At 35.6% G+C, this 25,200-nt stretch overlaps 1 protein-coding gene across 1 annotated transcript in view; it reads right to left on the bottom strand.

The window, feature by feature from the left end:
- Window positions 1-8,897: 8,897 nt before the first annotated feature.
- The window catches only part of LOC117790777, a 37,562-nt gene continuing 21,259 nt past the window's right edge, over window positions 8,898-25,200 (bottom strand). The window contains exons 2-6 of the mRNA XM_034630332.1: window positions 20,542-20,695; window positions 18,254-18,462; window positions 11,250-11,383; window positions 9,537-9,813; window positions 8,898-9,476 (exon numbers count right to left, since the gene is read on the bottom strand). Coding sequence (XP_034486223.1) covers window positions 9,412-9,476; window positions 9,537-9,813; window positions 11,250-11,383; window positions 18,254-18,462; window positions 20,542-20,695 — 839 coding nt within the window. The 3' untranslated portion in view covers window positions 8,898-9,411. The remainder of the gene's footprint in view (window positions 9,477-9,536; window positions 9,814-11,249; window positions 11,384-18,253; window positions 18,463-20,541; window positions 20,696-25,200) is intronic.

Here is a 25,200-nt window from a genome sequence, read left to right as displayed (position 1 = left end):
TGTTATCCTGGGCAAGGACAACGCCAACGCCCCTTGCGGCGTGTGGCAAAATGAGCGAAATTAAATGACATTTTGTTGTTGTTGCTGTTGTTGATGGTATTGTTGGGTTTTGTGAGGGGGTTGCGGAGCAGGATGTAGATGGAGCGCATTGAATTTAGCACCCAATATAAAAATCAACAATGTGTGCGTATGTGACTGTGCGAATGTGTGTGTGTGTGTGTGTGTGTGTGAGGGTGCGTCAAACGTACGCGATAAGGATAAGCTTTAAGCATGAGCATGTGGCAAAAATTCTTAACGCCGAGATTTCATCTGGAAACAAGCTGCAAACTGCGCAAATGAACAGACGGAAGGACAAAGCGCTGTATGCCACATACGAGACATCGAAAGGACAAACAACAAGAACAACAACAGCAACAAGAGCGGGAACAGCCACAAACTGTGGGTAGTGGCAAAAATGAAAAGCAAAATGTCAAGTAACGCCCCATTATGACTGTCATAGAAATGAAAAGTAATTTTGATTTATTAAACGTTAACAAACGCAGCTGTAGAGACAGCGACAGCATCAGGAACATGGATAAGGACAGACGGACAAACGGACAGACGGACAGACAGACAGACAGACATTTCCTGTTCCTCGCAATCACAAACTTATTCCACACATTCACATAAATGTTGTGTTTGCGTTGGCGACATTCGCAAAAAGGTTTTTTTTCGGCTTTTGCATTGTGTATAAGCCGAAGTGCTTAACTTTAGCCCTTTTCCCTTTCCCATTCTCTGTTCCTATCCCTATCCCGGTCCCTGTTCCTGTTTCTGTCCCTTTCACCTTCGCTTGCTCCTGTCATATATCCAAATTCAAGCCTAGCATCACGTTCTCGCTTTTTTGCTGTCGCTTCATTTTGTTTTCACTTCCGTCTTGTTGTTTCTGTCATTTCTGTTGCTATAAGAAACTCATTCGCATTGTCAACTTCGTTTTCTTAGGCAGACAGGACGACAACACAGAGCGAGTGGAAAAACTGACAGTCGCTTTAAGATACAAATTTTTATAACTACACGTCGTCATCTTTCAGTTTGCCCAGGCCTAAAATTGGACCATTTACTTTCTGTAGCTGGGGGAAAAGTCAAAAAGATATGAGCCCAGAAAAGTCAAGCAAGTGGTTCAAGTCCTTGTCCTGGATTGTCATAAAATGTAAAAAAAAAGGAAACGATAGCATCAAAGTTTAACATCTTGGCGGCCTTATGACATATTGCTTAAATGGGCCCATGTGGAATATTGGTCTGAAAAGTCTGTGCTGGGAAGAGGCCGTTGTTGGAGTCTGCATTAGGACTTAATTGGCAAGTGATTTATTTGGAATTGTGAGGTGAGATATGTCCTGGAGGGCTAGCAGGCTCTGAAATCGATCGATGCTAATTCTGAAGCAATCTGTATCTAAAAACTAAAATGCGCTACACTGTGCTGCACAGAAAGTATAAGAGTTTTGATTTTAAATCATAATTAATATTTTACAAAAAATAAGTTTTCTTGAAATATTTGTATGTTTAATTAAATTTATCTGTTTTTTGACTGTTTACAATGAAGTTTTTCTATTTTTAATGTACCTTTTTCAGTATGCACAAATTGTACAATCGAATATGTCACATAAAATCAGAAAATATTTCGCATAAACACAAAAAATATTAAGAATTGATTTCAAAAATTTAAAGCGGAACCGTTAACCAAAACTGACCGAAATTATTTATTTTTTCAAACCGAATTTCGAAACGTTTGTACCAGTAAGGTTTCGTTACAGTTGTCTAAAAATGTAAAATGTAGTTGTGACTAGTGCATTAATTTATAAGGAAGTCCTTGGTGCGCTAGGATGTAAGATTACAATAAATTAAAAATTAAAAATAATTGGAAATAATTTTTTTCAAAAATTAATAAAAAAAATGTTGCCTTGTAAAGTTTGCTAGGTTAAAGGTCTGGCCGACTTCAAACACTCACAACTTTGTCAAAACTGGCCCGATTTTTAAACGGATTGTCATTTTAACCATAGTTTGACCTGTTTATTAATTCTGCATTTAAATTTATGTGTTTTTCGAAAATTCAAAATGTTCAGTCTTAATCTTCAACTTTTAAAAAACAACATAAAATATAAAATTTTGTTTTTTTTTTAATTTTTTTTGTTGCACCGGTACGTAACGCTACTGATACCAGAACCGAATGAGCCAAACCGAAATAGAACCTTTTACCGACATATGTAGTTGTTTCTGGACCAAAGCTGGAACCGATATTAGTTTCGTTCTGATTTCCACATTGATTTTGTTGTGATCGAAACAAGTAAAGACAGTAAAAAAATTATAAAAGTACAGTACTGTTGCACAGTGTAATTGGCGAAATCAATGCTGCAATTCACTTGCTCTAAACTGACAATTGCTATCACAGCACCAACATCAACGTCAACAGCAACAGCAACAACAATAATGAGAGCAACAACAATGGAAATGACAGGACAACATGTGACCAAGAGGAATTCAGTTTGTGACTTGTTCTGTCGAACTCATTCAACGATAAACACATGCGATTAAATGGCCAAATCGTTTAATTATAAGTTCACTTAATGCCCAGCATAAAGCCAAAGGCTTTACGACCGACAATTGCCGTTAAAGCTCGACACACACAGAGCAAGACAGGGAGAGAAAGAGAAGGAGAGCAAGATAGCGAATAGGCACGCTTCTGATTGCCTTTTGTATCCAGAACTGGCGTCGTGGCATCGTGACGTGGCATTTTGACAGTCACAAGCAAAGGCAGAAAGCCGATAGCAACAATATGTCAATGCAATTGCCAATGCCAATGATATGGACAAACACTGAAAGATAGAGAGAACGAGGGAATTGAAGTGAAGCAGAGAGATGTAAGTCATCCAAAGTCTACAGACTACAGTCTACAGTCTACAGCCTAGAGACTACAGCCGTGTGCCAGCTTTGGCCCGCAGCGAACGAGCCGAGAGTCAAAATTCATGCGACAAGTCGACTTTTGGTAAATTGCACTTGCCACTTGTCCCAGTTGGCCCAAATGTGCGCTTCTTTGACGACTGCGTTTTTAATTACAACAAAGCACTGGACAGCGCCTAAACCTCGGACCAATTAGACCCTGATCCGACTGACACAGCTCCCATCAACATCAACATCAACGGCAGTCGCTACAAAATGCAGTGGAAATCGTCATTGGCCGAGTATCCAAAGGAGTTAAACACAGAAAAAACCATGTCCGACAGCAATAGTCGAGAGTGACCGCCTAGGAGATACCCTGTGTAGGAATCTAGGCTGTATACCTCTACAAACATAGATCAAGATATCACTTCGATTGAGTATGAAATGATTCTTAATTTGAAATCTTTTGATTAGAGATACACTTTTTTGAACGAATTTAATAAAGTTTGAATGCAGAATGAATATAACGGCCAAATCATGATTAAAATGACATTCCGCTTGAAAATCGGTACAGTTTTGCCAAAGTTATGATAGTTCGAAGTTGGTCAAGCCTCTGACCAAGCAACTTTACAAGTCAAAATATTTCCTAATTTTGACATAATTTTTTACAAGAAAATGAAAGGCCTCAAAATCAAGTTTAGAGTGTCGTTTTATACTACTTACGATATAAGGAGTTGATTAAAAGTGAAAACTTGAGAATTAAAATTTTGAATTTTTAAAACTTCAATGGGGGGACCCTTAGCATTAACGTGGAACCATTGCCATGATAGTCGAAAAATAATAAAATTTTTTAAATTAACACAATTTGAATACAGAATGAATATAAAGGCGAAACCATGATCAAAATGACATTCCGCTTGAAAATCGGTACAGTTTTGCCAAAGTTATGACTGTTCAAAGTAGCTCAAGCATCTGACCCAGCAACTTTACAAGTCAAAATATTTCTTCATTTTGACATGATTTTTTACAAGAAAATGAAAGGCCTCAGAATCAAGTTTAAAGTGTCGATTTATACTAATTACGATATAAAGAGTTGATTAAAAGTGAAAACTTGAGATTTAAAATTTTGAATTTTCAAAATTTCAAAGGGGGGACCCTTACCATCAAAATCGAATCCTGGTCGAAAATAATTAAATTTTCTAAATGAATAAAATTTGAATACAGAATGAATTAAGAGGCCAAACCATGATCAAAATGACATTCCGATTGAAAATCGTGTCAGTTTTCTTCAAGTTATGGCAGTAGGAAGTTTGTCAACCTTTTGACCTAGCAACTATACCACAGCCGTACCGGTATAAGCGTTTCGGTTTTCGGTTCTTGAAAGAGAATTAATTTCAGTTACGGTTTCAGTTCCGGTACTAAAAGTGAAACGGTTAGTTTCGGTTAACGGTTAACGGTTCCAATACCGGCTTAGGTGTTATTCCCTGGTATACAGGGAGAGAGAAAGAGAGGTATCTTCCTCGACCAAATACTGCCACACTTTCTATCCACTAAAAGGGCTACAGGGTATAAAAAACACGAAACGGAAATGTTGCTCTTGTTTAAATTGCCATCATCACGTTGAACGCATGTCATGTTCAGTTTGGAGTGGAGTGTGAGTCAGTCACTGTTTGTGTTGCATGTCTGCCACGCGACACTTTGACTGACAGCCACGGCTCAAAATGGAAAATCAATGCTCTGTCCCGTTAGTCGCCGTGACTTGACTCATTTCGCAAATCTCTAAAAGGCGCTTCTCTCATTTTTGTCGGCTATTTAGCTACATTCTTGTGTACGAAATCGACTGTTAATTTTAATAAAAGAATTAATTAGCAAAAATCTTAAACTTTTTGAAAATAATTTGAGCACCATCAAAAAACAGTCTGTTGATAAATTTAGCACTGAATTTCATGCAGTGTTTACAAGTTTCCATTTATAAAATATAATCTGTTTTAATTAGCATACAAATATGCATATAATGAACAGATGGATTCATCGCAAACATGTATATATCCTGCTAATAATGTATTTGTCGGCAGGTCATCTGATATGCCATGACTATTGTAATATCAATGTATATATTATTATTTTTTTTTTTTTTGCAAATTATTTGTAGAGTTGCGAGGCTAACTAACCGTTCAGTTTTAAGTGGATTTTATTTTAGTTATTTTAACAACAGCGTCGACAATGTTGACTGAATTTCATGTTTATTTGGAGCTCATGTTGACAGAATGATGGAATGACAGCATGACAGCATGACAGCGCCAGGCTGGCTCAAATATTTAATTTAAATCAGTGTCACTAGCTATTAGGCAACTTGTGTTGACCATCTGCGGATCAGTGAGTGAAAATTGTCACTGGATTTGGGTGTATGCTGTGGATGTGACAATTGTCAGGCAGTTTTTAAAAATGTCAAACAGAATGACGTTGCCACATATGTACTTTGATAAGAGTAATTTTCTAAATCTAAGAACAAGATAGATTCAGTAAATTCTAGATTAAGCTCGAAATAAGTAAAATAGATTGTGCTGTAAATAAGTTAGAAGATTGAACTTTCTTATTTTGGACTTATATAATTTCTTAAATATTTTTAAAGTCTTTAGCTACAACTCTAGTGAAGTGCTTATAACGAGTGATTATAATAAAACAGTAAGCTAACTCAAAACTGTAAATTAAAAGCAGTACTTTGAAATTGGTTTGAATTTCGCACCTAAGGGGAAACTTAGCTCATGTTGTGGAAGGATGAAAAACGGGGCGGTAAGAATAATCTTTTATCATAAAACCACCTGAGTGCGGGCCGAGTTTTGTTTTTGTTTCATTTGCCAAAAGCTACATGTATGAACGTGGGCCAAGTTTGAGTACTTTTGCATGTTTTCATTTAATTTGAAACATTTTCTTAGCTTAAATTACAAATTCATATATATGAAACGTTCTTATGTAAGACGTCAGTTTGCCTGGCGTTATTCATTTGGCTTATCTGCTATCAGACCGAATGTCGCTGTGGCTGCTTTCAGCTCAGAGTTGTACTCTCAGTTAGCCTGCGGCTTAAATTGAGTGCCAAGCCGTTTTGGACCACGTAAAATACCATGCTAAAAAAAGGTATCAAAAACGAAGGCAGACAATTTTATTTCGCACGCGCTGGAACTGATAGAACCCAAAAACCCTGAGACACAGTATCAACAGGAGAAGCAGGAGCAGCAGCTAGAAGAGTACACTCAGAAAAAAATGAACGAAAAATATCAAGCATTTTTTTTTTAACAAATTAAATAAAGTTTGAATGTAGAATAAGTTAAGATGCCAAACCATCGGTTAAGTTTTGACAAAGTTATGACAGTTCGAAGTTGCTCAAGCATCTGAACCAGGAACTTTACAAGTCGAAATTTTCTTCATTTTGACACGATTTTTTACAAGAAAATGAAAGGTCTCAGAATCAAATTTAAAGTGTTGTTTTATACTAATTACGTTATAAGGAGTTGATTAAAAGTGAAAACTTGAGTTTTAAAATTTTGAATTTTCATAATTTCAAAGGGGGGACCCTTACCATCAAAATCGAGTCTTGGTCGAAAATAATTAAATTTTCTAAATTAATTAAATTTGAATATAGAATGAATTTAGAGGCCAAACCATGAATAAAATGACCTTTCGCTTGAAAATCGGTTAAGTTTTGCCAAAGTTATGACAGTTCGAAGTTGCTCAAGCCTCTGACCCAGCAACTTTACAAGTCAAATTTTTTCTTAATTTTGACATGATTTTTTACAAGAAAATGAAAGGTCTCAGAATCAAATTTAAAGTGTTGTTTTATACTAATTACGATATAAGGAGTTGATTAAAAGTGAAAACTTGAGATTCAAAATTTTGAATTTTCGAAATTTCAAAGGGGGGACCCTTACCATCAAAATCGAGCATTGGTCGAAAATAATTAAATTTTCTAAATGAATTAAATTTGAATACAGAATAAATTTAGAGGCCAAACCATGATTAAAATGACATTTCGCTTGAAAATCGGTTGGGTTTTGGCAAAGTTATGACAGTTCGAAGTTGCTCAAGCCTCTGAACCAGCAACTTTACAAGTCAAAATTTTCTTCATTTTGACATGATTTTTTACAAGAAAATGAAAGGTCTCAGAATCAAATTCAAAGTGTTGTTTTATACTAATTACGATATAAGGAGTTGATTAAAAGTGAAAACTTGAGATTTAAAATTTTGATTTTTCGAAAATTTAAAGGGGGGACCCTTACCATCAAAATCGAGTCTTGGTCGAAAACAATAAAATTTTCTAAATGAATTAAATTTGAATACAGAATGAATTTAGAGGCCAAACCATGAATAAAATGACTTTCCGATCGAAAATCGGGTCAGTTTTCTTCAAGTTATGACAGTTGGAAGTTTGTCAACTCTTCGACCTAACAACTTAACCACAACCAAAGCGGTACAAGCGTTTCGGCTTAAAAATGAAACGGTTAGTTTTGGTTAACGGTTCCGAATTATGCCGATTCGTTGGTAAAAATAGACCCAAACGCCTATTAAATTTCAGGAACTATAAATAAACGGGGTTAGGTTGTTTTTGACTACGTTTGGGGACGATTTTCTAACTTTTCGACCGGTTTTTTTTTCCTTGAGTGTATGAGCTGGAGATGGAGCCGAGCAATAGGAGCAGGCAATTTACAGTTACGCGGCCACGTGACTTACTAAATCAACTTGGTCTGTCGCTCGCCAGGCCTTTTGAAGTTGAAGTTTGTTTGTGGCAACAAAAACACAAATCTAATACTTGGTCGCCGTCGAGGATGACGCTTGGTGACGTCGTCGGGGCGGCAGCAACGTTGGAAATGTCAGTTTGACAAATCGCGTGCAAAAATCTGTGAAATCTTTTTTTTTTTTTCGGCGAACAGTTTTCAGTGCTTCTTATTCGGTGGCTGTTTCGGCAAGCGTTGGATTTTGCGTCTCCGAAGCTGCCACAAGTCGCAGTCAACGCTGTTTGTGGCAGGATCTAGGGTTGGGGTTGGGGCTTGGACTAAGAGTAGTTGGTATGCCCCATGTGTTGTTTTGGCGCCTTTGCCACAACAGCCACCGAATGCCGATGGCGCCTCGTTGGGTAATTTGTTGTGTTTGTTTTGTGCCTGGCCTTTTCAGTCCGCTGCCCACGGGCATGCCAAATTTTTTGATTAATCAAAGGACATTTTTTGTTGATGCGTTAAAGAAGCCCGAATTAATGCAAAAATGATGAGTGGAAATTTGTCAAGCTTATTTACTTCCGTCATTTAATGTGCCCGCGGCACATTGACAACAACTGGACGACCCTAAAAACTGCCACCAGAATTTATCATTGTTTGCTTTTCTTTTTGGTTTTTTGGTCTCGGCTTTCCGCTTTTTTTTTTTCTTCATCATTTTTTTCAATTTTTCTTTCTTTTTTCCTTTGCTAAAACCATTTTATGCATAATTTTGTGGGCAACGCGTTGGTGTTGGGCATTTATTGTCCACCATTTTTACCTGCGGCCATTGGCCCTTGCATATTTTAGCCGGATTTGTCATAATGCGTTGAATATTTTACTTCCGAAGTGGGTTTTCTTTCTAACCAGGACAAGTGTTTGCGCCTGGGCTGCAAAGTGTTTGGTTTTTATTTTGGCAATGCTAAATCGAATTTGGGCTATTATTGTTGGTCTCTTTTTATCACTAAGCAGAGTAAACGAATTAGTTGGGCGTTCAGGAAATATGTAGCATAGGCTCTGGATTTGATATTGGATGGGTCGTTGCTACAGATTATAATAGGGACTATTTATTGCTGTGTTTGCCATCAACTGATAAGAAGAAACCGCAGCTGAATATTTGATTAGCTTGTCACTTATATTCCATCTGTAAACTTTATAAATATTCAAGCCATCGAAGTCTAATCGCTTAGATAATAATTTAATTGTTTGCTGAAAATGTAAATCAATTGAGATTGTTTTATAATATTTGTGCTTTACGGTTAATTTTTATTTTTCATACATCATTTAATACAAATTCATTAACATTTCACATACAATAATTAAGTTTAGTTTCTTTTAGTTGTCATTGATTGTTGTTCATTTCTGAGCGTGCAAATACATACGAGTATGTGCTATTTGTTGTAATTTTAATTTTAATTTTATTCATAATTTTATTTTCATTATTTTTATTAGATACGAATATTCGGACACATTTGCTGCACACTATTTCAAATTGTATTTGTTATATATTATAATTATTTTATAGTTTCATTTTTTGTGCTTACACACATTTGGCATTACATCAAGGATCATGGGAGACTCGACGATGCAATTACTAGTTTAATATATATATACAAATTCAACTGTTACCTTGTTAACTTTTCAATCGTGGAGTAAGTAGGGTGTAGAGGACACTCACATGGCGTTGCCATCTTTTGTGGTTTTAGAAACGAGTGTATTTGAATTAGGCTAAAATGAAAGCGGCCAAAAGCGACAGCTACTAACTCAAACTGCAGTGCCAGGGCAACAACGATGCCAGGCACAAAAGCCACGCTGCAAATGTCGCTGCAAAAAGGAGTTACATTTTAGAGATTGATTAGAGAAAGAGAGAAAGAGAATGCTTACCTGCTCGCACGCTGGCACAGTTGCCATTCTCAGTGAATCGTTGATTGTAGCCGTTGTCCTTGAGCGCCAGAACTGTGGTACGCATTCGACTTTCGCGTCTTTGGTTGGCCAGACCCATGATATCGGCACTGCAGCGCAGTTCCAGCACCTCACTCTTGCTAATGAAGCGCTGGTCGTCAATGTGGACACGCAGTTGCAGATTGCTCGCATAGAGTGGAAAGCCTTCGATGTTGCGTGTGATCTCATTGATTTGTGGTTGAAGGCTGCTCTGTGGTGCCTGGCCAAAGAAATGGAAATGAAAACTAGTCGCATAGGCTATAGTCGAGACACCGACTATACAAATACTCGTTACATACTTTTAGGAGCTTGTACATTGATAAAAAAATGTTCTAAATTCAAGATTTTGGTCTCAGAACTAAGATTTTTGGTCTAAGAAATGCGTCGAGAACATAAAATTCTTAAATTAAGAGAACACATCTTGATTTTAAGAACATTTTAAACAGGACCAAGTTCTAATTTTAAGAATAAATGTTCTCAAAATTAAAATCAAAAAATAAAATATATAATACCAAGTTCTTATTTTAAAAATAAATGTTCTCAAAATTAAAGTCAAAAAATAAAATATATACAAATTATTTTTAATATATATAATATTTTTTATATTTAACTTTTATTTTATTTATATTTTATTTTGATTTAGTTTTAGCAATTTTATAAATGTTATTTTAATTTGTTACTAGTGTCGAGAACAAAAAAATTCTTAAATTAAGAGAACATATCTTGATTTTAAGAACATTTTAAATAAGACCAAGTTCTTATTTTAAGAATAAATGTTCTCAAAATTAAAATCAATATTAAGATATTAAGATTTTTTAGATTAATAATCTTAGTTTTAGTAATTTGGCCTTAAAATAATCTTATTTTAAGAACAAAATTTTTAAGATGAATGTTCTTGATTTTAAAAGTTGGTCTTTTTTTTCAGTGTATTTCTTTAAGAACTTTAAAAGCTATTACCGCCGTTCTGTCTAATAGATCTTGATGCTATTAGGTAGGCTGATAGATAATTATAATAGATAATTTTAACTACCAAAAATAACGTTATATCTTAAAGCCGTTGGGTGTAGTGGTTTTTTTCGATTTTCGGGAACGGAGGGAGCATGGAAAAAATTTAAAACAAACTTGTTATGGTCCAACGCCATTAGAGTCTGTGTGCCAAATTTAGTTGCTCTAGCTCTTATATTCTCTGAGATCTAGGCACTCACACAGACGGACAGACGGACATGGCTGTTGATGCTGATCAAGAATATATATACTTTATAGGGTCGGAATTGCCTCCTTCTTCCTTTTACATACATTCAACGAACACAATATACCCTTTAACTTATTCTTTAAGTAACGGGTATACAAATGAAAGTCGAAATCGAAACCAAAAACGACAGCGTAAACCTAAACGCAAACGCAAACGAGAAAGGTTCACAGTTTTGACGTGCAATCAGTGGCAAAAACCGTTGGACATGCCACATGCCACTAACATATAATTTGCGATTCGCACTGTGTGTGCTGCGGCTTTGCTGTTGACAACGTTGTACGTTGCACGCTTGCAGCATTGCCACAAATATGAAATCAGGTTAACCTGCATGCAAGTCAACCAATTTCTAATGGAGACATTGGAGCAGCCAACGGTGCGTATGGGCAATGTGCGAATGTACTTACGGTCTTGTTGTTGATGTACCATGTCAATCTCGCCGCAGGACTCGACCATTCCGAACTGCAGTTGGCAAGCAGCACATCCCGATATTTATAGGAGTGCCGTATCCCTGTGATGAACGGATCAAATTTGGGCAGAACTGCAAGCAGACGAGTGTAAGGTCATAATTAATTTAGAGGCAACCATTAACAAAGCTGTAAAACCTGACAACATTTACAAATGAATCTAACTAGAGCTTAAGATTTTAATATTATTATTTTGCCACTGTCTTTCAATATCGATTTAAAATAAATCAAGTCTTAAAGGCTATAGTTGAGATCACGACTATAGGATACTCGTTATTTATTTTAATATATATAAAAGTACTTGACTTTGCCAACAAAATAAAATCTACTGCATACTTTAAGGAGCTAGTATTTCTTTAAGAACTTTGGGTAGACATTACTGCTGTGCTACTTGTCTGATTTTGCTGCGTTTCAGTGGGATAAAAGATAATAATAATAGATAGCCTTAATTACCACAAAAAACGTATTATCTTTAAAACTGTGGGATTGGCAAAAATAGGAAAATATTGTGTGGTTGCTCTATCTCTTATAGAGTCTGAGATACTTTTGTTCATACGGACAGACGGTCGGACGGACAGACGGTCGGACGGACAGACGGTCGGACGGACAGACGGTCGGACGGACAGACGGTCGGACGGACAGACGGACAGACGGTCGGACGGACAGACGGTCGGACGGACAGACGGTCGGACAGACGGTCGGACGGACAGACAGACATGGCTATATCGACTTGGCTGTTGATGCTGATCAAGAACATATTTACTTTATAGCCTCCTTCTCCCTGTTACATACATTTCAACGAACACAATACACCCTTTCACTTATTTTCTAAGTAACGGGTATAATTATAGATGCTCAAATATTGGCCTTAAGTAAAATCTTGATTATTTTAGGCGATGATCTAACAGAAATGCGTAGAGCTCTTTGATTGGGTCAGGAAGTGTTTGTGTACTTAACGCGGGTAACCATCCGACCCCTTAGCCATCCAACTACCCAACCATCCAACCATCCAACCACTTAGGTAATTATCTGAGCGCCAACAGTCTAAATATTTATTCAAAGTGTTAATTAATCTTTACAAATAATTGGCCAGGACAAACTTTTTTGATGAATGCAAGAATAATTTGGTTTATTGCGTCGCCGTCACACACATACAGACATACAGACATACACACACACACACACACACACACACACACTGTGAAAACAAGGTAACCGTCAACAGCAACAGCAGCAAACAGCAACAACCTCGTGGAAGACCACAAAACAGTGGGAACGACAACAACAACAACAGCAACAACAACAGCAACAACAACAGGAACAACTTCATCAAAAACAACAATACCAAGTTGAGTTTCACTCAAATGAATGCCGACTGGCGCAGTTGTTGTTGTTGTTCTTGCTGAAAATTTGTGAAATGTGCTGAGGAGCAAAAGAGAGGAGAGGCGTAGGCGGAGGTGGGGGTGGGGGGTTGTGATAAGGAGCCAGGGGCCATCAAAAGTCAGGCAGTCAGCAGTGCTATAAACTTTTTAATTGACTTAATACAAACCACTTTGGTGGAAAGTTTCTGACCTGTTTCAACTAAAACTTACAGAGGCGATGGCAATGGCAATGCTACGAAAATGCTACGACCCAAAGTTGATGATTGCGGCCATGTTGTGCCGCTTTGGTGGCATCTGTGGACCGGTCATTGGTGTATCGCTCTGTCGGTCTGCAGGTGTACAGGTGTACCGGTGTATCGGTGTACCGGTTCACCAATGGTGCTGTGGTAAACAGAACTGTGACTCGAATTGACAACAACACGCAGCAAGCTGCAGCAGTTATACGAAAATTGTACGAAAACAAAGCAATCAACTCGGATAAATAAACCAAAAATACCAAAGTACCAGTAAAGCACAAAACAACAACAAGAACAAAAAATTATCTGCCGCACATCGAAGATTTAATTCCCTTGTAATGCCTTATATACAGCTTAGACCTATTGGTTGATATTTTCTATGATTTAAGATTTTATTAAAAATTTTTTAAGATTTTTAAGTGAATACCAAATGCCCAATATGCAATATATGTTTAAAAAACATTAAGAAATAACAAAGTTTTTCATACGACAGTTGGTTTTTCGAGCAATCTATGGCAACTATATGATATAATGGTCTGATTTATATCAAATTTGTTAAGATTGTGTCAACATTTAAATATGCAATCTTTGAAATTCGTTGTGATATATTGAGAAACGAAACATGTACGATTTAAAATACTTAAAAAAAAAAAAAAATGTCGTTTGTTTATTGAAATTAAGTTTTTCATTCAGTGCCAATTCAGTCTTAAGTGTATATAAAGCTTAAAGCTTGATTATTTAAGGATTGTTCCTATGACAGCTAAGCGATCCGGCTTGAATCGACAAATATAAAGCAAAAAGACGGAGCCTTATTAACATAAGAATCATCAAAATAGCTTAAGAACTCAGAGAGAATTGCTTGCATTAAAGGACAGACGGATATGGCTTTATCTTCTCAGCTCATCGTACTGATCAAGAAGATAGATACTCTGTATGATTCGGCACGCTTTCTTTAAAGAGTTACATATTCCATGACGAATTTATAATGCTCTCAGCAAGACTATAACAACAGCAGGCTCAACTCAAAGCAAACAAAAAATAAAGAAAGGAAACAAAGGACACTATAGGCAGTTGGGGAAATTGAATGCTAAACAAGACAAACAACAACAACAAGAAGAAAAAGAAGAAGAAGATGATGAAGCTGGAAAAGAACACGCAGAGCATGGCAAACAGCTGTAGCTCATTGGGGTCAATGCGGTGTCCGGTTGGGAGCACCGCAAATGACGACCCCATATTAAAAAGTCAAAAGTGGACAGGCCACGGGTAAGGCAACATTTTGTGGCAGCAGCGTAACGCGGCATGCCCTTTAAATGTGGCAAATCTCTGAAGTAATTAGGTGTGGCACCGGCCTGCGTACCTGCTTACCTGCCTCCTTTTTGTGGACACCGATCACATGCTGAACAAACTTTCAAAGTTAATCAGCAGGGTGGCAACATGTGGCACATGCCACGCAACTAAGCGGAAAAATATTTGCACTCTAAACTTTTGTCCACAGCATCATTTTTTTTTGTTGTTTTTTTTTTTTGAGCTTCATCAAAGAGCACACAAAGTGATTGCCGTTTGGAAAATCGAGACAAAGTCCCGTTGTACGCTTTGGTCCAAAGTTTTTACAGGTGGGTTAGATGGATTCAAGCATGGCGATGGCACTTTAGTGACAAAATTCCCAAGTCGATTGTTGGTCTGTCAACAGCTTCGCAGCCATTGAAACAAAAAACTGGCTACAAACCACTACACTACACTACACAACACGCTATGGCATTAACTTGAAACTACGTGCTGCACTGGACATTCCGCACAGACACACACACACACACAGACACACACACATACACCCAGTGTTCTATGCAGCTGCAACATGAAGAGTGTGGGGCGGGGGAGGGGGGTGCTGTAGTGGTGCTTAAACTTTGTCGCCAGCTCGTTGATGAAGTTTGATGCCATCGTTGCTTGGTTGGATTTTATATTCGTAATGCCAGCTCCTCAAATTATATATACGAGTTTTCTTGTATATATATATGTTTGGCATGGATTCTGCTTTTTTTTTTATGACCCATACACACAACCACATAAAATTAAAATGGCGAATTGAAGGTGGCATATGCCAAAAATGACTGCTTTCCGTCCGAGTCGGGTAGAAATTCAGTCATTTTGTTATATGGCGGTCAGTTTATGAGTCCCTTGTTTGTTATTGAAAATTTTTTTATTATACAAACGAAGCGAAACAGCACAGAGTTAAATAAAATAATGTAATATGTGAAAAGCATTAGCTGAATGTCGCAGTATCTGCTGACTGTAAAAATATGAATTCCATTCTTTTTAACTAGAATGACAAGATATATATTTAATTTTTATAAATTTGACAGTCGCTTAATTTTAATTTGTTAGCTTAAAGCAGTTTGTATAAGCCAGGTTATTAAACCAAAACGAATATCGGTTTAGTTAAATTTATAATTTTGGTTCAAAAAAAAAAAAAAATTGATCAAATATCTTGTTAAAAAATGTGTTTATTTGTAAACAAAAAATTGTTAATTTTGATAAATTTTAATCTCTTTTATGAGAATTTTATTCAAATTAAAAATAAACTTTAAATTTAATTTGAAAAAACAATGATAACATCTGAGCAACATAATGGAATTTAATACTTGATTGAACCGATATTAACCGTTATATGTATATGAATCGATGAATCGGTTATTTTACGGTTATTTAGGCTAGAATATTTTAGGTCTTTCGGTTTCGATATAATTAAAAACGTTGTTTCGCTTACGGTTTCTTATTTCAATCGGTTAAATCGGTTTTAAAACCTGATATAAACTGATAATTTAAAGCAGGCTCATTCAAAACTAATTTCAATACGAACACTATACATATTTCTACTTTTGGTTTAATCGACTTCCGCTTGGAAGTGCTTAAGTTAAAAATGCCATTTGTGGAGAGACTATAGAAGAGAAAGCCATCCTCAATTCTTGATGGTTAAATTTGGAATGCGATTGAATCTAATTTAGTCCATGTTATTTGCATGTTGAACAAGTTAAGCGTGGCTTACTTGCCTACCTCCAAGTAGAATAGATAAAAGTCGAATTGACATGCAAATATCGCAGTCAAGTGGAGAGACAACCAACCAACAACAAGAAAACATCCAATTAAAGGCAAAACTCAAATACGAAAATGCGAATTCAAATTTGATTGTTACGCGTAAACAAATGCTTAAGTGCGCATTATGCAAATCAATACTCTTAAAGTAGCGTCAATAAATAAAATCCCCCCCTCCCCCCTCTTAAGTTCGAGTGGAGGAACCGAGAAACAAATCGCTGAGCCGGGAAATTGCGACAAATAAATCATTTTGAGCCGTTTTCTCATGCTCATCCCGTCGTGCAACAAAAGACATAAGCGGGCCATTTTCATTTGCGTCAAATGACATTGGGCCAGAATCAATTGATTTGAATTTCAAAGCGAAGCTGGCCCAGAGCTTCCTACCACAATCAGCGCCAGGGCCACAACCGCAGCGGCATGGCATCATGTACGCTGCCAATCAAACCGAGTTCGAGTTCCAGTTCAAAATGGCGCCCAACGTGGTCGGCGGTGTTGCTGACATTAACAAGCACCAACTACATGCAGATCCCAGTGCCACAAACGAGTTGCTATTGTTATTGTTGTTGGTCTCGGTTATTCCTGTTGCCCACACTGATAAAAAAAGTGTTCTAAAATCAACATTTTGGTTACAAAACTAAGAATTTCCGTCTAAAAAAGGCTTCGAGAACATAAAATTTTAAAAGAACGAAAAAACATGTTGGTCTTAAGAACATTTCTGATAAGACCAAGTTCTTAATTTAAGAATAAGTGAACTTAAAATGTAATTAAAAAAAATAAAAATATTAAGAAAATAATTTTAAAATTTATTATAAAATTAAAATTATAAAATTTATGTTTATTGTTGTTAAAATTCTGATATGCATATATTTTTTCCTGTCTTGTTAATTTTTTAACTGTTATTTTACATGGTAACGAGTGGGACTCGAACCGGCGCCTGCTGACTCTCAAACTGAAGCGGCGTCTCTAACCAGAACGCCACGCGTCCACTATTAGTTTCATATGAAATAGTCAATAAGTATACTTTCCAAGGCTGTAAACCAGTTATGAACCGAACCTCGTAAAGCCGGTTCGGTTCGGGTTTTAAAGCAGCCTGAGCCGGATCATGAACCGAACCCTTGAAATTATTTACTTTGCGAACCCGAACCTAAGCCAAACCGCTTTCTAAAATTAAAGGTTCGGTTCGAAAATAAAAATAATTACAGAAATTTTATGGTTTTCAATTATTTGAGACTTCGGATTAAAATAAGTCATACTTAAAAAAAAATAATTACAGAAATTTTATGGTTTTCAATTATTTGAGAGTCATATTTAAATTTTCAAATAAATATAATTTATAATAAAAAATTAATTTCATTTTAGAAAAAAATTTAATTAGTTCAAAATGTAGAGAAAAAGTATAACATTAAAAATCTTTTTTTTTTTGTATAAAAGTGAAGCAAGGCTCAAACCCAAACCTTGGGTTCAGAGGGTATATAAACCAATTCGCGAACCGAACCGATGTCTTGCTCTATGGTTCAAACCGCCGAACCGAACCAATAACAAAATTTTGGTGGTTTGCAGCCTTGATACTTTCCTAACAATTTAAGATTTTTATGCTTGTGTTAAGAATTGTTAGTTTTTTTAGATTAATATTCTTAGCATTAGTAATAAGATTATTTTAAGAAAAAAACATTTATGATAAATGTTTTTAATTTTGGAAGTTGGTTATTTTTTCAGTGTAGGCCATGGACGTGACAACGGAGATGCCGCGTTTGGGAGATTATAAATTGATTCGTACGAATCTCACAATTGAGTTGAATTTGTTGGCAGGTGGTGGTGATAGAAGGGCGGGGGGTATAGGCTGGAAGGCGCTAGGCAGTAGGCAGTGGGTACTAGGATTTATTAACAATCATTACTCATACAAATGGCTGACGCGTGTCACAATTTTGCAGCATTTATGCGGCAGCCTTTGAACTGCGTACGCGCCTCTTTCTCTCTCTCTCTCTCTCTCTCGCTCCCTCTTTGTCGACTGTCTGCCAATGTAAATGATAAATGAAAAGGAGTTGAGCTGAAGCCGCGGGCGGCGACCCGTGCAAAGACCATTTATAATTTTATTAAGTGTTTGCAAAATTGCACATAATTTGTTGTCTTTGTGCGAGGCACACACATAAATCATGCGAGCAAATAGCAAAAGTTACAAGAAGATAGCGAGATAGCGAGAGAAAGAGCGAAAGAGAGAAAGAAATTTGGTACCTACCGCCAACGGTCATATTGGCCGCCTTATCGATCAGCTTGAACTCGGGCGCATCGCCGGACACCTCGCAGCGGTATTGGCCAGATGAGTGCACATTTAGTTTCTCCAGCTCCACGTTGCAGATGAATTGATTGCAATGCGACGAGCCGTCGGCGATGGTGACACCTTTGACGGGAAACCAATTTGTTGTCGGCGGTGTTAGCGGCGAATATCTGCAAAAAGAGAGAGAGCGATAAAGACAAAAAATAAAACCATAGTCAGTTAAAGAGACACTCGCAAGAGACAGAGAGAGAGAGAGACAGAGTCAAAAGGAAGAGAGAGGCAACGACTTGGAGTGCTGCGCAAAAATCGAATACATGAAATATTTATGAGCGCATGCAAAAAGGTTTTCGATTTCTGCATTTTGCGCCAACGTTGCGCAAATGGCGTGCAAATAAAAATCCATCGATTTGCCGATTTGTTGCCACATTTCGCGTTGCTCTTGCGATTTTTATTATGAATGCGGCGGGTAGTACGAGTATTATGCAGTTTCAGCTCCGCTTCTGCTTCAGGCTTAGTCTTTTCAAACTTTGTCAAATTCCCTTCCCCAAAAAAAAAAAAAAAAAAAAAAAAATAAGAAAATTATAATAAAATTCAAATTGCATAGTCGCCGCATATTCATTCAGATATGCATATATTAGAGCTGTAATCTGTGCATAATTTCTATATTTATGTATTACAGTTAGAATTCCAAATATTACAGGTATTCTATTCTTTAATTCTATTATAAAAAGCGAAACTGAATTTAATGGATTTTCAACTTCTATTGTTATAATTTAGCTATCATTCGATTTACGTTTTACCAGTTCATGTATAAATAATTGTATATTTCAAAATATTAATTAATAAATATTTGTTAACAAAAGGATATTATAACAATTGCTTCTAATTTTTTGTAATAAGGTTGAAATAACGTTTACAACAAATTTGCTGAAATGCTCTGGTCAAGAGTATTCGACGAACACATACTCTACAATCCTACAAATATCAGTGTACTCATTACGCAATAAAATCAAAGTGGGTCAAATAAAAAAAAAATATAAATATAATCTTATTCAGAACTCAATTTATAAATTAACATTTTTATCTGGTATAAATAAAGGGAGACAAATAAACAAATTGTTAACTTGACCAGATGATGATGGTAGCGAAGAAGATAGATGTAATCTCCTGCTTATTATTTGCTTATGCGTAATATTCTTATTTTTAAAATTCTCTCAATTTGACAATATACAATATATAACATTATTTTTTTTATAGACCTCAGAGAAAATCAAGCATCAAATTTACATGCATATACTGTCTAAGTTTTTATGCTATAAATTATTTTCAACATTTTTTTTTATTAGTTCAATAGATTATTCACTAGTATAAAAATTACAAGATTTGAAATTATCCACGGCAATTTTTTGTATGTATTTATTTTTTAAGGAAATACCAAAATAACCGCAATGTCAAATGCAATGAGAAAAGCTGGCTAAAATGGTATTAAAAGTATTAAAAATAAAATAAAGCATAAAGTGTCAAAAACAATAACCTGGCACAAAGAAATGTAAAAGCAAATCGAATGTGGTTAACGGAAATTTAAACGAAAATATGGGAATTTATGTTTTATTTTGGTGATTCGCTTAATCGAAATAATCCATTAAACTAATTGCCTGACTGGCGATATTAATAGGGTTTTAAAATCAATAACAAACGTGGCCTAAAAAGGATTTCTGCCTCACACAAAATAGTGGGAAAATTTTGCGCTCGATTAAGCTCGACCAATGACCAGCAATTAAGCCAGTTAAATAAAAAGTGCTCTTCACACATATTTGAACACGAGACGTTAAGGGAGCAAAGTGTGTGTGGGGGGGGGGGGTGAATATTGTGAAATGGTGGCAGCTGGACTTTTAAAATGGCCACGACATCTGAGCTGCAATTGCTGGCGCCCATAAAAATCCATTTCAATTAAGCATTTAAATTAGTCGCAACACTTTCGAGCGTTCGAGTGTTCAAGTGAACACTGTACAGTGTACAGTGAACACCTACGTCCCATCTGGCATCACATTGTTGCGGACAGTGTTGCAATTTCATGACGTTTTCAATTTACACCATAAAATCTGCATGAATGCGCCGGAACACTCACCGGACCGTTTTATTATTTCGAGCCAGAGCCGAAAATATTTTTATGACACTTTTTATTTGTTTTACAGCCGCAGCCGCAGCGGCAGCCGCAGCAGTTGGCACTCAGCTTACAGTGCGCTTACCTGAAAAACTCCTGGCCATCCTTGTACCATTTGACGGAGTTGAGGGTCCGATTGCCCATTTCATAGCTGCAAAACAGTTTGGCCTTTTGTGCTACATCGATAATGCGCGGGACGGAGAGGCTGGATAGATGCAGTGCGTCAATGGGCTCCACAGCTGCAATGAAAAGCGTGCAGTGATTGCCGTATTAATCAAGAAACTTTTAATGCCTCTAGCTCTTATTTTACATTTACTTCTTCGTCACTTATTTTCTCTTTCTGTTTGAAGTGGTTGAAATACATATTAATAAATATCTGGTTGATATAACCAAATTGTAAAAGTAAAGCAAATCTGCATATTAGAATATTCGTATATTTATTCTATTTACTATTACTATTTTTATTTTTTTTTCTGTTATCCGTTTACATTTTTAATTTGTTTTATTTTTTATCATTTCAGTTTTAATCTTTAATTTCGTTTTAAACATATTTTAATATTTTATGATATAGTCGTCGGATTCAAAAAAGAAACAAACTTGATCTGCCTGCAATATAGGGGAATCTACATACCCAATTTGGTGTCACTAGCTTTTAAATTGTTCTTTTAATTTGGATGTATTTGTTTTTCGATTTATGGGCGATAAAGGGGGCGTGGGCGAATTTTAAAACAAATTTGATCTGCTTGCAATATAGAGGAACCTACATACTAAGTTTCGTGTCTCTAGCTCTTTTAGTCTCTGAGATCTAGGTGTTCATACGGACGGACGGACAGACAGACAGACGGACAGACGGACATTGCTATATCGACTCGGCTATTGATGCTGATCAAGAATATATATACTTTATAGGGTCGGAGATGCTTGTTACGCACATTTCCGTAAAACAAACCAAATAGACCCCTGTACATTTTTTAAGTACGGGGTCTAAAGATAGGATTGTATAGTAAAATACTTATCGGGAAAAATAAAATATAATATGTCTGACTATTATCAATCTGCTTATACATATTAGAATATTTGTACGAATATAAATTATCGTATTTCTCGCTTTAGTAGAAGTAAAATTTGAAGATAGTATCGTATGATAAATTATCTATCTTGAAATATTGAATATAATATGTCTAGCTTTTATCACTCTCTCACTCTCTCATTATCTCATATACTCTCTCTATATACTCATTATTTACTCACAATTGTCCTTTACCTTGACCTTAATGTTGCCTTTGATCGTGTTTAAGGGTCAACAATATTTGCATGGCTCGACTTTTCACACTTGCAAAAAAGTCTGCCTGCTTTTATCTTCACATTTTTCATATTTAATTTTGCATTTAAGCGAGCATTTCGCAAATGAATAAAGCAATGAATCAGAGCACGAACCTCGCGCCCAACGTGACTTTTAATTAAGTTTATTTTACTTGGCCTGATAATAAAAATTACTGAAATGAGTGCGAGTGTTGAACAGAGGAGAGAGGGAGGGATGGGGAGCGGGGGCATGACCAGACTCTGGGCGTGCTAATGTGGTTGTGGTATTGCAGTCATTATTGTTGTAATTCGTGTTGCTGTATGTTTTATATCTGAACTATGAACTTTTGCACACCGACAAAATAATTAGCATGGTCCACACTGTTTCTCTCTCTCTCTTTCTCCTTCACAGTTGCTGACTCTTTCCAACGTTGACTGTTACACAGACAGCGGAAGCAACAGTTTTTTATTTGTTTATGTCCGAGTTCCGTTGCCGGGTCGGATTTAATGGTCCTGGCCAACGGCTTGAACGAAGACTAATTACAACAAATAACAGACAAACAAAAAATTAACTTATGTGTGTGCTTCATAAATTAGAACAGTAATTTAACTTTTTCTGGTAGCGTCTTGCCATTTAGACCTTCTTATAATTTGTTCAGAAAGTTTTTGAAATAATAATTAAATGTAATACATTGCAAAATAAATGACATACTCTTGTAAAGTTAAACAAGCTACAGATTTATTATCTGTCGATATATCAGATAAAAAATATCGTACTCAGACAATTATTATTTATTTAATTCTTTATATTAAAAAACCCATATCGACATATTCCAATGCATCGATTTATATATTTCTCACTTAAATACCTTGACTAAAAAAAAATGTATATTGATTACTATGAACTTATTATGTACTTAATACGATTAAACAACAATATTAAAACGCAAGTGTACAATATATTTATGATTTTGCATATATATGCGAATTGCGTAGAAGAATTCAAATGCAATCGTATTAACAAATATGCAAATGAAAGAGCTAAATGATAAATTTTATAAATGTTTATTATAATATGTACATGTGTGTTTACAAGTATTTACCTTTTTTATTGTTTTTATTTTCTACATGAAATTTGTTCGCGTTATTTGTTTACAATACTTTGTTTTGTTTACATATCAAATTAAGTACGGATGACATAAGCGATTAAGTATTTATTTTTGTGTTGTGGCTGAGAGGCATTAACATGGCTTTAATATTGATAAATTTAAGTCTTCGAAAGCTTAACGCAATTTGCCACTAGTCGACAAATTGCTTTATGTGTTAGCCAGGCCAATGCACATTACTCATAATGACGAGCAAAAAATTCGATTAGCTTAGAAAGCAATTAACATGCTAAGCATACACACACAGACACACTCACACACACAGACACACACACACACACACTTACAAAGTCAACTACATGAAGAAGGAAATTAAAAAGGATATGTGGGAAAATGACAAGGTGATTTGTGGGCTGCAAATATGTAACATACTCAGCCCAAATCTGGCTTAAGTCTCCAGTCTCCGGTCTACGGTCTTTGGTCTTTTGAGCCAAGTCGTGCGTTTTGTCTTGGCTTTCTTTTGGCTCCACTTGCTGACTGATTGTCGGTCAGTTAATATCACTCAAGCATGTGAGCTGCCTTGGCGACGCCCGCTGACAGATATGTTAGCTGAGCCGACCATGTGAGCAGGCGATGAGTTGGCCAAATGCCAGTCAGCCCAGTCAGTTGTTGGCCATAAGATAATGAATGCGTTGACGTTCAAGCATTTAATGTGCCGAAACAATGATGAATTAGTGACGAGACAGAAACTTCTCAAGCGCAAAATAATGAGCCGTTTGCTTGGCCTTAGCCAACCGTCTACAGTTACACACACACTCTTACAGCCATGGCCCAAACTCACAGTGCGGGCAAATTGCTTTGAATTTACTTGATTGCCGGACGGAATTTGGCGCCATTTGAGCTTCGCGTTTGTGTGTGTGTGTGTGTGTGTGTGTCCTTGTCAAACGGTGCATTAAATTTGCACAGTAGCATCAGCATGCTCGGAATTTTCGATTAAAGAAACGCAGCCCAACGAGCATTTCGTATTTAAATTTGAAAACACCAAGTGCTTCACGTGCTTGCCATATTAACTTTAACCTAATACTCGTATATCTGACCCAGGTATCAGTATCCCATAGCACCCATCCTCTTCTCACCACACCACACCACACCCTCCTCCACTCCTTCCCACTCTCTGCATTGGTAATTTGTTCTTTGTCATCGCCATTGACATTGACATGTGGCTCTCTTTTGCCTGTTTCTTCACTTGGTCTACCAAGGCGTTATGTAATGCCTTAAGATTATAGTTCAAGTAACTGCTTAGACTTTTTCTTGGACGCTGTGTTGGTCTTATTATTTTAAGTTTTTATGTTACTTAAGCTATCAGTTTACAAAAATATTATTTTTTTGATAATGTATTGCATCAATTCAATTTTTATTTATTTATCTCTTTATTTCTTAATTTTTTTGATAATTAATTTTTTATGTTTTTATTAATATTTTATATTATTTATTTATTTACTTATTTATTTATTTATTTATTTATTTATTTATTTATTTATTTATTTATTTATTTATTTATTTATTTATTTATTTGTTTGTTTGTTTATTTTGTTTGTTGTTTATTTGTTTGTTTGTTTATTTATTTGTTTTGTTTGTTTGTTTATTTTGTTTTGTTTATTTGTTTGTTTGTTGCATTTGTTTGTTTGTTTGTTTGTTGTTTGTTTGTTTTGTTGTTTATTTGTTTGTTTATTTGTTTATTTGTTTATTTTGTTTGATTTATTTATTTAATTTATTTGTTTGTTTGTTTGTTTTGTTTATTTGTTGTTTATTTGTTTATTTAATTTGTTTGTTTGTTTATTTTTTTATTTGGTTTCTTTATTTTGTTTGTTTATTTGTTTGTTGTTTTGTTTATTTGTTGTTTGTTTGTTTGTTGTTTGTTTATTTTGTTTATTCGTTTGTTTGTTTTAAAATTTGTTTGTTTGTTTATTTATTTGTTTATTTGTTTATTTATTTGTTTGTTGTTTGTTTGTTTATTTGTTTATTTGTTGTTTATTTGTTTGTTTATTTTATTTATTTGTTTATTTATTTGTTTTCGTTTGTTTATATTGATTAGTTTGTTTGTTTTTGTTTGCTGATTTATTGGGTTTATTTATTTTTCAGTTGTTTGTTTTTTTATTTTCATTTTTATTGTTTTTTATATTTTTTAGAAATATTTCAAAATTTAATCATAATTTTCTTACATTAATAAAATCGAGGGTATGTGTGATTCGTATTTATACTTCTGCAATTCATAGCCTGACTTGTCAATGCTTTCACTAGCGCCCATCTTAAGTTCTGCATGTTATTGTAAGAAA

This window comes from Drosophila innubila, assembly GCF_004354385.1.
Source record: "Drosophila innubila isolate TH190305 chromosome 3R unlocalized genomic scaffold, UK_Dinn_1.0 2_E_3R, whole genome shotgun sequence".
Taxonomy (NCBI): domain Eukaryota; kingdom Metazoa; phylum Arthropoda; class Insecta; order Diptera; family Drosophilidae; genus Drosophila; species Drosophila innubila.
Note: the sequence above shows the minus strand (reverse complement) of the source record. Positions and strands in the feature narration are given on the sequence as shown.